This window comes from Poromitra crassiceps, assembly GCF_964638095.1.
Source record: "Poromitra crassiceps genome assembly, chromosome: 13".
Taxonomy (NCBI): Eukaryota; Metazoa; Chordata; class Actinopteri; order Beryciformes; family Melamphaidae; genus Poromitra; species Poromitra crassiceps.
Genome location: NC_139644.1, coordinates 45,917,050 through 45,934,497, shown reverse-complemented (window position 1 = coordinate 45,934,497; position 17,448 = coordinate 45,917,050). Strand labels below are relative to the sequence as shown.

At 48.6% G+C, this 17,448-nt stretch overlaps 1 protein-coding gene across 1 annotated transcript in view; it reads right to left on the bottom strand.

Moving 5' to 3' along the window:
• mvp (major vault protein) overlaps positions 1-17,448 on the bottom strand; it is a 67,316-nt gene that overhangs the window by 25,277 nt on the left and 24,591 nt on the right. The window contains exons 7-12 of the mRNA XM_083649136.1: positions 15,589-15,825; positions 14,838-14,963; positions 10,946-11,173; positions 9,135-9,370; positions 3,092-3,289; positions 935-1,079 (exon numbers count right to left, since the gene is read on the bottom strand). Coding sequence (XP_083505262.1) covers positions 935-1,079; positions 3,092-3,289; positions 9,135-9,370; positions 10,946-11,173; positions 14,838-14,963; positions 15,589-15,825 — 1,170 coding nt within the window. The remainder of the gene's footprint in view (positions 1-934; positions 1,080-3,091; positions 3,290-9,134; positions 9,371-10,945; positions 11,174-14,837; positions 14,964-15,588; positions 15,826-17,448) is intronic.

The following is a 17,448-nucleotide window of genomic DNA, read 5'->3' as shown; positions in this document are numbered from 1 at the left end:
ATCGACTCAACTGTGTAGTCTCATTTAGCCGTTTGCTAGCTAGCCGCCCTTTTAACGGCACGTAAAAGCTTCAAAACTCATAAAAGTGGTCCTCGTGTGTGAAGATGATATTACTAAACTGTGGTTTGCGTTTGATTAAGCCAGCGTTGCCCAGAGAGATTATTAGAAGCATCGCGCCAAAAACCCATTCAAAACTCCCATAGGTGAAAACAGTGAAGAACCAGGACTGTTAGCATCGATGATTTCCGGACTCATTCCTGCGGCTCTCTATACCTCTTCAGTGTAGCCAGGTGCTCCAAGAAGGTGAGAGGCGGTGGCTACATTGAAGACTTCAGTTAAAAACAGGGTAAATGACATATTTTCAAGTCAACTTGGCATCCCAGGGCTTCTGGGGACTTGGATTATAGCAGGTGAGCAGTATGGAGGCACTTTTGTTTTTTCTTCTTCTTTCTTATACATTTGAAAGTTGGTCACCACCCACCCCAATTGTTGAGGAGAATTCTGCAACAGTGTTTTGCTGTGAAACTCCACAAATGTTTTGTGGACTTAAAATAACTTCACCTGCTCTTCCATCAGCATGGGGGTGAGTATCTACTCCAATAACAACATTTTCAACTTTGGGTGAACTGTTCCTTTAAATGTGACTTCCCACCTGCAGACAGGCCAATTGTGCCTGAATGGACCATAGACTGTAAATATATGGACGCCCGACCAGGCCGGAGGTAACACCGGGGCTCGAACCCGCGACCCTCATGTTGCTGGGCAGGGAATCTACCGCTGCACTACCCGGACGCCCCAAAGATCTGAGATTGGTGACCAGAGGGCTCCTCCCACCCAGTCTGTGACCTCTCACAACATGGTACCAAATGTGGGGACATTTCAGGGAGCTTGGCACGCAACAGGAAGTGCTTCATCTCTATTGGTCAACACAAACCTTATGGAAGTCGTCAAACTGCACCGAGGCGACGGCTCCTCGGACCCGGGAAGCGATGGCCTTGCAGGCGTCGCCCACAAAGTCCGGCACGGAAAACAGCGCCGCCGCCTGGGCAGACTCTGTCGGGGTCTTCAGATCAAAGTGCCTGAACACAAAAAGAGAAGGTCTTCAGATCAAAGTGCCTGAACACAGCAAGAGAAGGAGAAGGTCTTCAGATCAAAGTGCCTGAACACAGCAAGAGAAGGAGAAGGTCTTTAGATCAAAGTGCCTGAACACAGCAAGAGAAGGAGAAGGTCTTTAGATCAAAGTGCCTGAACACAGCAAGAGAAGGAGACAGACAGAGATCACATATGGAGATCTATTCAGACACGGTGAGAAAAAGAGAACAGAAGCGGAATAGACTGACCGATGGGGAGAAATGTTTGCGTTCAGAGCCACACTTAAAATATATAATCCAGGAAAGAAAGTTATTTATTTAAATTTATTTGCCTATTTTACCTACTTAATTGCACCCCCACAGTGTATTTTGGTTGTAGGAATAACAAGCAAACACACTTTTATTGAAATACCGTAAGTGCCGATTCTGAATGACGCACTTTAACATTTGCACATGACACTTTTCATGATCACCCTGCATTGTGACCATTTGTTGTGGCTTTAGTGTTTCTTTGTATTGTTTTTTTAATTGTGGTTTCATTGTAGTTTGTTATTTGGTGCAAAACCGTGCTTGTTTTTTAAAGCCCTGCTGGCTGCAGGCCAAATTTCAAGTGGATTGAATTGAATGGAAATGTTCCAAACCTTTTCAGACTAATGGCCGACTTGAAAATCTCAAAAATGTCCGCGGCCCACATCTGACCATAAGCAGTACGGAGGCCAAATAATGTGTTCTCAGAACACACAATCAGAAAGTCAAAGTGAGGTGCTGTCTACTCTGCAGGAGGCTAATTAACAAATCATTGATTACAAAATAAATAAATTCAACAATGCAGAAATGCATTTTCATATACTAGGCGTGTTCGATTCCTAGGCTCGCCCGATGCGCGGGCTCGCTACGCCCGCCGTGCAGCTCGCCGAGCTGGCCCTGCAGCTTGCATATGCAGCTCGGCCTCTGCGTGGCCTTGCCCGCAGCTCGGGCTGCTGCGCGGCCTCGCCTGCCCTATTGGCGCGTGCGAGTGTGTGTGTGTGTGTGTGTGAGATGCGCGGATGAGCTTTTATGCCATCCTAATCTGCGTGTATGCATGAACCGTCCGCCCGCCATAAATCCAAATTATTTCCTAATATTTATAGATCCGCGCCCGCCGTGCACCCGACATTTCACAACACTATAAAAGGAGCGAGACGAACTTACGGTTTCTGCTGCCGTTGGTGCGATGGCTGCAGTCCAGGACTCCAAATAAACGTCCATGCTGTATTATGTCCAGTCAGCACTTGCCCTCATGTAGCTTACTAGGCTAACGAACGCTATAGCTTTAAGTTTAGTTTACTGGATTGGTGTCATCGTATGGGAAAATTCCAACGCGTCTTCAGCGGAGTCTCCTGTGAGGTTTTGGTGACATCATTGACCCTCTATGGACAAAGATAGGAGGCATATCCCTTCGACGTAGCGCATGGGTCTTGTTTACCACTGCCTTGGGTCCTTCGGGGGTCCTCCTGCTATCCCACAATAGACGGCTAACAATGTGCCTGACGAAAAATTAAGCTTAAAATATCATAGACTAAGAGAACGTAATTAATATTAATTTTCCTCATTAATGATACATTATTTCACCCGCCCGCAACCCATCCGCTATTAATCAGAATGTTTATTGTTATGATCCTCCCCGCCCGTGGGGTGGGATATCAGATATATCCCGCCCGATATATCCGATATATATTACGCCCCCCCCCCCCCCCCCCCATGAAGATTGTAATATTTTGCAAATGATTTGGTGGTCCACTTGCAATACCTTCTTGGCCCACAGGTTGGGAATGGCTGGTCTATTTAGATGAATGACAAATTGAAGAGTGGCTCCTACAGTAACGATCCGTGTAAGAATTGACTTGAATGAACTTCTATGAGGTGTTTACGGTTACCATGGTTACCAGAATGCAAGGCAACAACAAAAGGACAGGTTTGGACAGCGGCCGGCGTGCGGTCAGGTGGTCAGGTGGCTTTACCAGTTGTAGGACAGCTGCAGCTGCAGGCGGGCGTGGTCGGCCGTCTCGATGGTGATGACGTCGGTGAAGAAGTCGGGTCCCAGCAGGAGGCAGACGGCCTTGATGACGTTGGCTCTCTTGGGTTTGTCCCCAGACAGAGACAACACGGTGAACTGCTCGTCTGGACCCAGCATCACCATCTCCGGACCAAACAACACCCTGCAACCACACCCAGAGTGAGGACTTCAACAAACACCATCCTGCAACCACACCCAGAGTGAGGACTTCAACAAACAAACACCACCCTGCAACCACACCCAGAGTGAGGACTTCAACAAACACCATCCTGCAACCACACCCAGAGTGAGGACTTCAACAAACAAACACCACCCTGCAACCACACCCAGAGTGAGGACTTCAACAAACACCACCCTGCCAACCACACCCAGGGTGAGGACTTCAACAAACACCACCCTGCCAACCACACCGAGGGTGAGGACTTCAACAAACACCACCCTGCCAACCACACCCAGGGTGAGGACTTCAACAAACACCACCCTGCCAACCACACCCAGGGTGAGGACTTCAACAAACACCACCCTGCCAACCACACCCAGGGTGAGGACTTCAACAAACAAACACCACCCTGCAACCACACCCAGAATGAGGACTTCAACAAACACCACCCTGCAACCACACCCAGGGTGAGGACTTCAACAAACACCACCCTGCCAACCACACCCAGAGTGAGGACTTCAACAAACAAACACCACCCTGCAACCACACCCAGAGTGAGGACTTCAACAAACACCACCCTGCCAACCACACCCAGAGTGAGGACTTCAACAAACAAACACCACCCTGCAACCACACCGAGAGTGAGGACTTCAACAAACACCACCCTGCCAACCACACCCAGGGTGAGGACTTCAACAAACACCACCCTGCCAACCACACCCAGAGTGAGGACTTCAACAAACACCACCCTGCCAACCACACCCAGAGTGAGGACTTCAACAAACACCACCCTGCCAACCACACCCAGGGTGAGGACTTCAACAAACACCACCCTGCCAACCACACCCAGAGTGAGGACTTCAACAAACACCACCCTGCCAACCACACCCAGAGTGAGGACTTCAACAAACACCACCCTGCAACCACACCCAGGGTGAGGACTTCAACAAACAAACACCACCCTGCAACCACACCCAGAGTGAGGACTTCAACAAACACCACCCTGCCAACCACACCCAGAGTGAGGACTTAAACAAACACCACCCTGCCAACCACACCCAGGGTGAGGACTTCAACAAACACCACCCTGCCAACCACACCCAGAGTGAGGACTTCAACAAACAAACACCACCCTGCAACCACACCCAGGGTGAGGACTTAAACAAACACCACCCTGCCAACCACACCCAGGGTGAGGACTTCAACAAACACCACCCTGCAACCACACCCAGAGTGAGGACTTCAACAAACAAACACCACCCTGCAACCACACCCAGAGTGAGAACTTCAACAAACAAACACCACCCTGCAACCACACCCAGGGTGAGGACTTCAACAAACAAACACCACCCTGCCAACCACACCCAGGGTGAGGACTTCAACAAACAAACACCACCCTGCCAACCACACCCAGGGTGAGGACTTCAACAAACAAACACCACCCTGCCAACCACACCCAGGGTGAGGACTTCAACAAACACCACCCTGCAACCACACCCAGAGTGAGGACTTCAACAAACAAACACCACCCTGCAACCACACCCAGAGTGAGGACTTCAACAAACAAACACCACCCTGCAACCACACCCAGGGTGAGGACTTCAACAAACAAACACCACCCTGCCAACCACACCCAGGGTGAGGACTTCAACAAACAAACACCACCCTGCCAACCACACCCAGGGTGAGGACTTCAACAAACACCACCCTGCAACCACACCCAGAGTGAGGACTTCAACAAACACCACCCTGCCAACCACACCCAGAGTGAGGACTTCAACAAACACCACCCTGCCAACCACACCCAGGGTGAGGACTTCAACACCACCCTGCAACCACACCCAGAGTGAGGACTTCAACACCACCCTGCAACCACACCCAGAGTGAGGACTTCAACAAACAAACAACACCCTGAAACCACACCCAGGGTGAGGACTTCAACAAACAAACACCACCCTGCCAACCACACCCAGGGTGAGGACTTCAACAAACAAACACCACCCTGCCAACCACACCCAGGGTGAGGACTTCAACAAACAAACACCACCCTGCCAACTAGGGCTGTGGCGATTCACTTATCTCCCGATTCGATACTATCACGATTCTTGGGTGCCGATTCGATTTATATTGCGATTCTTAAGTATTGCGATTCTACGATTATTGCGATTCGATATTACGATTTATTGCGATTTTTGTTTATTTTTTTCTTTTCTTTTTTCAGTTTGTTTGCTTTTTTACACTAGATTAGAACATGGGAAAAGTTGAATCATACACTAGAGACTGTATATGTTAGTTAGTTAGTTAGTTATCCTTTATTTATCCCCTTGGGGAAATTCATCCTCTGCATTTGACCCATCCTCTACTAGGAACCTTCCTAGAACTAGAAGCAGTGGGCAGCCACTGTGCAGCGCCCGGGGACCAACTCCAGTTCTTTTGCCAGTACCTTGGTCAGGAGCACTGACAGGAGTATTAACCCTAACATACATGTCTTTCTTTGATGGTGGGAGGAAACCGGAGCACCTGGAGAAAACCCACACGGACACGGGGAGAACATGCAAACTCCACACAGAAAGGACCTGGGACGGACCGGGATTCGAACCCGGGTCCTTCTTGCTGTGCGGCAACAGTGTTAACCACTGAGCCACCGTGCCGTCCTCATGATATTATATATCATGAGTAGGGCTGGGCGATATAGTTAAAAACAGGGGCGGACTGGGATCATAATTCAGGCCGGGCATTAGATACCAAGCAGGCCAGGCCGATATGGGCCAACGCGCGTGAAATTTGGGCCGTTTGAAGCCAGATTTGGGCCGTTTGAAGTCCAATTTTACAATGAGATGCACCCACTTTAACCCTGAAGTGTATTTATTACTTCAGACTAACTAATAAAGTAATAAAACCACTAGTAAACCAGTAGGCGGCGCCTGGCCTGCTGTTCAGTGAGTGGCCTGACTGCAAGCACACAAAAAAAAAAAAAAAAAAAAAAAATTTTTTTTTTTTTTTTTTTGCGATTATCGATTCTGGAATAAAAGATCGATCCAAAAAATCGTGACATTAAAAATCGCGATACTTAGGTGAATCGATTTTTTCCCCCACCCCTACTGCCAACCACACCCAGAGTGAGGACTTCAACAAACACCACCCTGAAACCACACCCAGGGTGAGGACTTCAACAAACACCACCCTGCCAACCACACCCAGGGTGAGGACTTCAACAAACAAACACCACCCTGCCAACCACACCCAGGGTGAGGACTTCAACAAACAAACACCACCCTGCCAACCACACCCAGAGTGAGGACTTCAACAAACAAACACCACCCTGTCAACCACACCCAGAGTGAGGACTTCAACAAACAAACACCACCCTGCCAACCACACCCAGAGTGAGGACTTCAACAAACAAACACCACCCTGCCAACCACACCCAGAGTGAGGACTTCTACGGATCTCTTCTACAGATTTTTCTCTGTGAGGTAAACAGAGAGAGAAGGTAAACACTGCCCATGTGCTTATATTACAGAGATTATATACGATACAAAGTGGGTTGATTATCAGTAATGCCTGGTTCAGACTACACGAATTCAGCCAGATATTAGACCGATTTGGTCGTGCGCGACAGATTTTCAGCGTCGGGCCCGAATATGACCGTCGGGGACGACGATCGGCCGTCTTCACCTCTTGTAGTGTGACATAATCAAAGACCAGCGTCGGGACGTCTAGGACGCCTCACGACGCCCTGACGAAAAGACTGGCATGTCAGTCTTTTTGACATGGTTTCGCCTAGTGTGACACCCCGGAAGACAGGTATCAGGTCCTGGGGAGACCGCTCCCCGCTTATAGTTTTCATTTGCAGGTTAAACAACATGTCACTTCGCTGACAAGGCCTGAATTTTACAATATGTTTTGAAATAAATGTTTAAAAATCGATTGTGTGTTAAAAGCTTGTGTTACGTTTTCATTGGCGTTAATACACTAATAATTAATTTCAATGTCCGCAATTCAGTTGGTTGATGAAATTGATTTGTGCTGTGGGAGATTCCAGCTGTCAAAAGAAGAGAAAAGACTTGCTCCTGGCCAATCCCGGCGCTTGACTGCTGCGTAGGCGGGCACAGGTGGTTTTTGCGTAACCTATGTGCATTCGAAATAACGCCTCCCCGCTCGATACAGATTTCACCCGCTCCGCTCTGCTCAAAAGAATAAAAGAGAAAAAGGCCAGGGTGTTTTAATTTGCGTTTAAGCGCCTGGGCAATGGGCATTGCTCACTACAAATAACATAAGTTCAGCAGAGTCGGCTGCATGCTCGTTTCTCTTCCTTCTCGTCTCGCAGCAGCTGGCAAGAAAATAGTGGGCGTGCACATGAAGTAAGCCAAGTCTTATTGGAGGCTGGAGCGGACATCACAGTGCATCACAGTAGAGGCTGTCACTTATCCAAATAACGTTAATTCTGTGAGGGATATATATAGCACCAGGATTACATACATGTTTCACATAGGGTTGTGTTTTGATTTCAATGTTTTATTTTGTCCAATATTGAAATGTTCTACAATTGCATGTTGTGCTAACATAAACATTATTTCTATCTACCACTTTAGCCTATTTAGGCTGATTTGGTTGCTATTTCTTGTCAATGTATTGGCCTCAATGCATGCTGGGAGATTTCGTTCACAGGACCGCCTCCCCGACGACCAGTGAACTCGCTGACGACAGCAGACGACGTGATGACGGTGGCATGCGATGCTCTGTCGGTGTTAAGCGAGAAGACACTTGTAGTGTGGCCAGTCTCCCGACCAAGACATGTCACGAATTTATGGCAGTATGATGGTCTCGTCTGACATGGTGACATCGTGAACGACAAAAAATATCGTGTAGTCTGATCCTGGCATAAAGCCATCGTTTAACATTAGCTTTCTGACTTACTTGCCGCTGTTTGACCTGATTATACTTTAATCCCTCCTGCGCGCCGCACACACTACGTGCACTTTGTGGAGGGAGGTGGCATGTGAAACAAGGACGGACAGAGGGCGGGAGACAAACATGCAGACAGCAGACGTAGCCCATTTACTAACAATAAGCAAAAACAAAACATCAAAAGAACTTGAATTTCTATTCTTGCACAAAACAAATTCAAGCCCTTTCAATGACCCACAGACCCATGTCTACTTTCAAAAACCTTCAAGGCATTGATTGATCCCCCCTCAAATTCAGAAACATTCAAGGATTTCAAGGACCCGTGGGAACCTTCACCTAGTGCCACCTCCTCCATGATCCACCAATCCCTCCCTCCCAACATGCCTCCTGAGTCCTACCTGGCTCTCTTCTCCCAACATGCCTCCTGAGTCCTACCTGGTTCTCTCCTCCCAACATGCCTCCTGAGTCCTACCTGGCTCTCTCCTCCCAACATGCCTCCTGAGTCCTACCTGGTTCTCTCCTCCCAACATGCCTCCTGAGTCCTACCTGGCTCTCTCCTCCCAACATGCCTCCTGAGTCCTACCTGGCTCTCTCCTCCCAACATGCCTCCTGAGTTCTACCTGGCTCTCTCCTCCCAACATGCCTCCTGAGTCCTACCTGGCTCTCTTCTCCCAACATGCCTCCTGAGTCCTACCTGGCTCTCTCCTCCCAACATGCCTCCTGAGTCCTACCTGGCTCTCTCCTCCCAACATGCCTCCTGAGTCCTACCTGGTTCTCTTCTCCCAACATGCCTCCTGAGTCCTACCTGGCTCTCTTCTCCCAACATGCCTCCTGAGTCCTACCTGGCTCTCTTCTCCCAACATGCCTCCTGAGTCCTACCTGGCTCTCTCCTCCCAACATGCCTCCTGAGTCCTACCTGGCTCTCTTCTCCCTGTAGTCGTAGACCTGCACTGCGGCGTTGTGTGGCACTCTGTAGGCGACCACCCTGGTCTTGTCGCGCTGCTTGCCGGAGCCGACGTGGGTCCGGTCCGAGCGGTCGGCCAGCGGGTCGTTATGTGAAGCCAGCAGGGTCTCCACGTTCTGAGGCAGCTCCTTTTCCCACAGCTCCTCGTCCTGAGTCAGCATGTAGGTGCGTCCGATCACCGCACGCACCTGGAGGGAAACGCACCTCTCAGTACCATCACACACACCCTCTCAGTAACGCACCTCTCAGTACCATCACACACACCCTCTCAGTAACGCACCTGGAGGGGAACGCACCTCTCAGTACCATCACACACACCCTCTCAGTAACGCACCTCTCAGTACCATCACACACACCCTCTCAGTAACGCACCTGGAGGGGAACGCACCTCTCAGTACCATCACACACACCCTCTCAGTAACGCACCTCTCAGTACCATCACACACACCCTCTCAGTAACGCACCTCTCAGTACCATCACACACACCCTCTCAGTAACGCACCTGGAGGGGAACGCACCTCTCAGTACCATCACACACACCCTCTCAGTAACGCACCTCTCAGTACCATCACACACACCCTCTCAGTAACGCACCTGGAGGGGAACGCACCTCTCAGTACCATCACACACACCCTCTCAGTAACACACCCTCTCAGTAACGCACCTGGAGGGGAACGCACCTCTCAGTACCATCACACACACCCTCTCAGTAACGCACCTGGAGGGGAACGCACCTCTCAGTACCATCACACACACCCTCTCAGTAACCAACTGTGAAACATCGTCCATTTAGTTGTTACAGTAATGCTATTGTGTTTTTCAGTAACGAGCAGTACACGAGTAGATTACAATTTCAAATACACTAATTACATTCAAGTTATTAATTCAAGTCTGCTGTGTTACTTCAACCTGAACCCCCATCAAATGCCTGCTTGGTGTTTTCATCATATGTAGGGAATATCCTACTGTTTATGTGGAATAGTCTTTTCACACAGTGGCACTTCCTCAAGCTGGCTCCATCTGGTGGCGGAACTGAGCGTTAAGACGAGCAATATTATTAATTCAGTGTTCACTAAATGTATATTATTGTAGTTTAATTTAGATGAAATGTTGATATTGAAAATGCAATAATTATTCAATCGTTAGTTGATATTTCAAATTGATTGTTAAATTTACGAGACTGATTTTTAGATGTAGGAATATTTATCTTATTTGTGCGACCTTATGAAAAGTTAGAACTCTTCATCAAACTAAGAGATCGGTGTGAACCACTGGTGGTTCAGATTCAAACTAAGAGATTGGTGTGAACCACTGGTGGTTCAGATTCAAACTAAGAGATTGGTGTGAACCACTGGTGGTTCAGATTCAAACTAAGAGATTGGTGTGAACCACTGGTGGTTCAGATTCAAACTAAGAGATTGGTGTGAACCACTGGTGGTTCAGATTCAAACTAAGAGATTGGTGTGAACCACTGGTGGTTCAGATTCAAACTAAGAGATTGGTGTGAACCACTGGTGGTTCAGATTCAAACTAAGAGATTGGTGTGAACCACTGGTGGTTCAGATTCAAACTAAGAGATTGGAGCGTGACCAGATGGATTTGATGTGTGACCGTGATCGATCTTATCATCTTGCGTGAATCCAGCTGTCTCACAAGGTCGTACGCAACGAAAACAAAGTGAAAATCAGGGAGCTAATTGCTGCTGCTGTTGAATTAGTAAAGTCATGTGATTATTTTTCCACTTGATGCTAGCAGCCACCCACCTTTCCCGTCTTCATGTCGCGGACATAGATGCCCTCGTTCTCGTCCAGCGGGATGGCCTGTCTCTTCAGCACCACCTCCACGGCGCTGGGGGGGACGTACTCGATGGGGCCGCGCAGCATCCAGCGGTCCCCGGGCCTCCGGGCCACGCCGCGCGCACTCCTGCGCGAGCGCTTGGCCCTCTCGTCCATCGGCTCCTCCTCTTCCTCCTCCTCCTCCTCCTCGTCGCACTGGCAGAGAGAGCGGGGGAGAGAGAGGAGGACGAGGGAGAGAAGGGTTAGCGTGGAGATGCACTGGAGCGGCGGAAGGGGAGGGGGAAGGCCTGGACACGGAGGAGAGAGAGGGGGAGAGAGGCACTGAGGGGCAGAAGGAGAGAGAGAGAGAGAGAGGAGGGGGTGGGAGGGGTTAATAGGGGGTGTGGTTATGAGTGGACATGGTGTCAGGAGAGCGCATGGGGGACAGAGGGGACGGGATGAGAGGACAGGAAGCGAGAGAAGGAGAAGAGAAGACAGTCGGGGGAGACGGGGTTAGTTAGCCGTGTTAGTAAAGGAGGATGGTGCAGCAGCAGCAAAGGACAGAAAAACCTCATTGCTACGGCGTCCGGGTAGCTGGTAACCCTAACCCGGGTAGCTGGTAACCCTAACCCGGGTAGCTGGTAACCCTAACCCGGGTAGCTGGTAACCCTAACCCGGGTAGCTGGTAACCCTAACCCGGGTAGCTGGTAACCCTAACCCGGGTAGCTGGTAACCCTAACCCCGGGTAGCTGGTAACCCTAACCCGGGTAGCTGGTAACCCTAACCCGGGTAGCTGGTAACCCTAACCCGGGTAGCTGGTAACCCTAACCCGGGTAGCTGGTAACCCTAACCCGGGTAGCTGGTAACCCTAACCCGGGTAACTGGTAACCCTAACCCGGGTAGCTGGTAACCCTAACCCGGGTAGCTGGTAACCCTAACCCGGGTAGCTGGTAACCCTAACCCCGGGTAGCTGGTAACCCTAACCCGGGTAGCTGGTAACCCTAACCCGGGTAGCTGGTAACCCTAACCCCGGGTAGCTGGTAACCCTAACCCGGGTAGCTGGTAACCCTAACCCGGGTAGCTGGTAACCCTAACCCCGGGTAGCTGGTAACCCTAACCCGGGTAGCTGGTAACCCTAACCCGGGTAGCTGGTAACCCTAACCCGGGTAGTGCCTACCACCACGAGGGCCGCAGGTTGGAGCACCTGTGTTGAGGGTTAAGATTAGATCTGGAAGGTAGTCAGATTGTGTGTGTGTGTGTGTGTAGTCAGATTGTGTGTGTGTGTGTGTGTGTGTGTAGTCAGATTGTGTGTGCGTGTGTGTGTGTGGGTGTGTAGTCAGATTGTGTGTGTGTGTGTGTGTGTGTGTGTGTGTGTGTGCGTGTGCGTGTGTGTAGTCAGATTGTGTGTGCGTGCGTGCGTGAGTCTGTGTGCGCATTCCTCTTCTTGTAAGCAGCTGGTTGCACCAGATGAGCTGTCCAGACCGGTACAATACAAATATGTTTAAGCTCAAGGTTTGTCAGCAGCCCTGCCCTCCCTGCATGCCTGTCTACCCCCTCCCCCCCCCCGCAAGTCAAGTTTAATGGTATAGCCCTCATTCACAAGCATGCGTCAGAGGGCTTCACAGAGAATGTCTACCTAAGCACTATCAATAAACAGGAGTGAACAACGTATACAGTATTAGAGAGAGAGGAGGAGAAAGGTAAGGGGGGAGAAGGGAGAGAAGAGAGAACACACACAGACACCAGGAAACAGCGAGCAGAGGAAAGTAAGCAAGCCTGAAATAAAAATAAAACAAATCGTCATCTCACTGCCATCTTCTCTCCAAAGCCCAGACCTCTCCATCTCCTCACTTCACCTCCTCACCAGACCTCTCCATCTCCTCACTTCACCTCCTCACCAGACCTCTCCATCTCCTCACCAGACCTCTCCATCTCCTCACTTCACCTCCCTCCTCACAGACCTCTCCATCTCCTCACTTCACCTCCCTCCTCACCAGCTCACCATCTCCTCACTTCACCTCCCTCCTCACCAGACCTCTCCATCTCCTCACTTCACCTCCCTCCTCACCAGACCTCATCATCTCCTCACTTCACCTCCCTCCTCACCAGACCTCTCCATCTCCTCACTTCACCTCCCTCCTCACCAGCTCTCCATCTCCTCACTTCACCTCCCTCCTCACCAGCTCTCCATCTCCTCACTTCACCTCCCTCCTCACCAGACCTCTCCATCTCCTCACTTCACCTCCCTCCTCACCAGCTCACCATCTTCTCTCTAAAGCACAGACCTCTATATCTCCTCACTTCACCTCCCTCCTCACCAGCTCACCATCTTCTCTCTAAAGCACAGACCTCTCCATCTCCTCACTTCACCTCCCTCCTCACCAGCTCAACCTCAGAAACTTCCTCCCAACGTTTCATTGTTTGTTATAACTGGGTGGAAAGGATTTGAGAGGTAAAAAAAAACCCTGCATCGCAGAACCAATCCACAGTCTTCGTGCAGAAGGGCCGGTGACATGCAGAAGTGGTGTGCTTGTAAACGGATATAACTGAATCAAAAAACATAACGTTGTTCAATGTTTTAAAAAGCTCCATATTACAAAGTGATTATCTTTATCTCCAGTTTGTTTCACTATGGACGATAATGCGGCGATAGCATCATTTCTGGTAATGTGCTCAGACCACTATTTCTGACAAGAAGTTCCCAGACGATTGGTAGCCGTTGTCTGGGAGCGGAAAAGTTGTCGTCAGAAATGTCGTCGTCGTCGTCAAGAAGCAAGGTGCCATACATGTCAAGGAGTCATTTATTTCCCAGACTAATTAGACGGTGAAAGCCTGTATTACAAGGTTAATAATCACTACTTTCTGGCAGTTAACACATCATTGACTGTGAGGGGAGCAGTCTTTGGTAGAACTGGCAAGCCTACTTTGTTCAAAAAATAATGATGGTCCTGTAGTTGTTGGTGCAACTTCCACATACTGTAACTGTCAGGGGAACTTGATTGCTTTATAGCCATTACATTCTAACTGGACATCTCCTCCAGAGGTGGGGACAGACAGTTTATTTTCTAACTGGACATCTCCTCCAGAGGTGGGGACAGTTTATTTTCTAACTGGACATCTCCTCTAACTGGACATCTAACTGGACATCTCCTCCAGAGGTGGGGACAGTTTATTTTCTAACTGGACATCTCCTCCAGAGGTGGGGACAGTTTATTTTCTAACTGGACATCTCCTCCAGAGGTGGGGACAGACACAGTTGGACAGTTTTAATTGTTTGAGACTTGACACATGAAGAGAAGACTTGAGACTTGACTTCTGCTGACTTGACTTTAACAACTTGAACAGGTTTCTAAAGTCTTGACTTGAGGTCTTGTGTTTGTGTAAATGGCTTAGATTGAAAGTGATGAAATTTGTTCCAGCAGACGGCTGAATTTAAATTATGATTTCTGAATTTGTATGGAATGACTGCATTTATTGAAGTTGAAACTGGTTATAGGAATCAAACTCACGAATCAAATTCATAAGTTTTTATCCTATTAAAACCTATTGAAGTGAAAAGTCCTAGATATTTTGTTTTCTTTACGGTAAAATCACAAAGAGCGATGCAAGCTTTCGCAGCACGAATGACATGATTTTCGCCTCATCGCCCCTTTCAGTCGAGTTTAAATAATTTGCAGCAAATCATTCGAACCACGTTGGTGTGTGTGAACGCACAGTTAGTCTTGGGACTTGACTTGAAACTTGTGCACCAGGCCCTCCTCCTGTGACAACACATCCTGCATGTGCTCTGCTCACCTGCTCAGTGTCATTGAAGGCCTTCACAGCCCTCAGCACCAGGCCTTCCTCCTCTGACAACACATCCTGGATGTGTCCTGCTCACCTGCTCAGTGTCATTGAAGGCCTCCACAGCCCTCAGCACCAGGCCCTCCTCCTCTGACAACACGTAAACATCCTGGATGCCTTGTTCAAGATGCTCTCCTGGCTGCAGGAAGAAGGAACGCTCACCCTGACAGAGAGAGAGAGAGAGAGAACTGTAATGCCATGTTACAGTATGTTTTATTGTTTGCATGTTAAAAACCGTACTTGTCCCTGTTTGTAGTACTACCTTGTACTATGTGCTGTGGTAATACTGTTCTTCACTATGGTCATGCAAATAAAGCCTCTTTGGATTGGTTTGAATTCCGAGGGGTTGACATATTTTTGTAGGACAACTCGGAAGTTAGCATCGTGCTCGGTTTCCTTGTCTGGACGTCAATGGGATTTTTGAATGGGGATTTTGGTTAGATGCCTGAGACCTCTGTGTTCCACAGGATAAACTTCACAAATGAACACCATACTGATGATGTGTTGATGATTTGAGATTTTCCAAAAAACGCAAAACATAAAACAACAAAAAAAGGGGTGTTCATAAAGGTCTCAGTTTCAAAAACTTTTTGTTAACCACGGACCTTATTTCAGGCATCTAACCAAAATCCCAATGCAAATATCCCATGCTGCTAACGTCCTTGTTTTAGGACTCCTGCAGCACCTAACCCTGCTACATTACATCCACTATGTCCACCTATGCATTGAATGGTCTTGCATAATGATTTGGCATGATGAAGAACAGCCTGGGGCTTGGTCCTCCTCACCTTCACCACCCTCTTCTGGCCCAGCTGAGGCTTGCCGTCGGGGCCCACCGGGTCCAGGATGACGCAGTACTGCCGGCTGCTCAGGGTGGTCACGTTGACCACGCCCACCACCTCCTCGCTCACCGAGGGGATGTGTGCCTCCCTCTCAGCCATGGTCACCAGCCACTCCTCCCCCGTGCGGCGGTCCCGCCCGCCCGCGTCCTTGAAGGCGCGCAGGGCGCGGACATGCAGCGCTTTCTGACCAGACACAGGCAGACACAGGGGAGCGGGAGATGAGATGGAGAGCAGTGGTTTCACAAGAAAAACAACTATATTCATATGAGAATACATTCTACTGTTACACAGAGGGGGCACTTGTTTAACGGCAGTGATGCACCGGCTGGGTGGAGCTGGGTGCCCTTGTTAAAAAAAAATAAGAAAGAAAATTACCTCCGGTGGCTGTGAATTCAATTCAATGACTGAATCTTAAAAACAGCATCGAAAAGAAAATCCCAGTTCGTTATTTTCTGAGTCTGTTTTCATAATAAGTGTATCGCTTGTGTGCAAACATGCAAAGTAGGCGTGAATTATTAGAATTTCAATTATTAATAGTATTATTGTATATAGCAGGTGTTTTCAACGTCTGAGACGGAGTCTCCCCTCAGACAAAGCTTGGGAAGAAAGTGCCTATGGGATCATGATTGTTATCCCATAGGCACTCGACAATTGAGCAAAGTTAGCCTGATATTGCCGTTTATCATATTTCGACTACACTACATGAAAAGGTCTGTCCGAAGGAACTTATTAGTTTCTGACTCTTGGAAAGTGAGAAAACTGTAAAATACCCCAAAACTACTGTATCTCTGCATTATCTCCTTAACCAAAGCAAACACATTTAGGCTATTCTGTGATCTCCCATTGATAACTAATGATAGAGATTATATATATATACACAGTATATACTGTATATATATACACACACACATATACATACGGTGTATATATATATATATATATATATATATATATATATATATATATATTCCCCCCACTTCTATTCAGTGAAGCTGTTTGGAGCCCGCCTGGGGAGGCCCGCCTCCCACTTTGAAAACCTCTGGTATTATCTTGACATTAGAGGCTAATGCCATGCTAAATGTCCAGCTTCTTGTGGACAGGTGCATAGGAGGAGAAGTCCACTGGCAAGAGAAGAGAGGATTCCTGCTAGGGATGTCGACCAATAACAGTTTTTTTTTAACCTTTATTTATACAGGGGGAGTCTCACTGAGAGCAATGCTCTCTTTTTCAGGAGCGCCCTGTTCACATCCACACACACATTCACACCTGGAAGCTGACCAGTACAACCACAGTCTGATCTGCTGGCCACTGATCAGCTCCACTGGAGCAGTTGGGGTTAAGGGCCTTGCTCAAGGGCACCTCAGTGGTGGTAATGAGGGAGGGGCAAGCGCTGCCTTTTCACTTTCCCCACCCAGATTTATCCTGCCGGTCCCGGGGATTGAACCGACGACCTTCCGGTCACAAGTTTGCTTCTCTAACCATTGGGCCACCACTCCCCCGAAGTTTAACCGATAACCGACAGTTTCAACATAACCGATTAATACCATCAGTTAAACGGTCAAAGAAAAGATGCACGTGCCCTTTAACACGTGCTATGCCATGTGAGTGGGCAGCGCAAATGCAAGTAAAAATGTCACGGGGTCACATCAGTGTGGTAGTGTCTCATAATCATGTTGTTGTTGTTTCCCTGCATAGTGCATGAGTGCATTAATCATGTTATGTTAATCATTAATCAAGTATTTGTTGTGGTAATTGTTTAATGGGGCACAGTCGTCAAATAGCGCATTTTAATCTTCTCGGTTAACC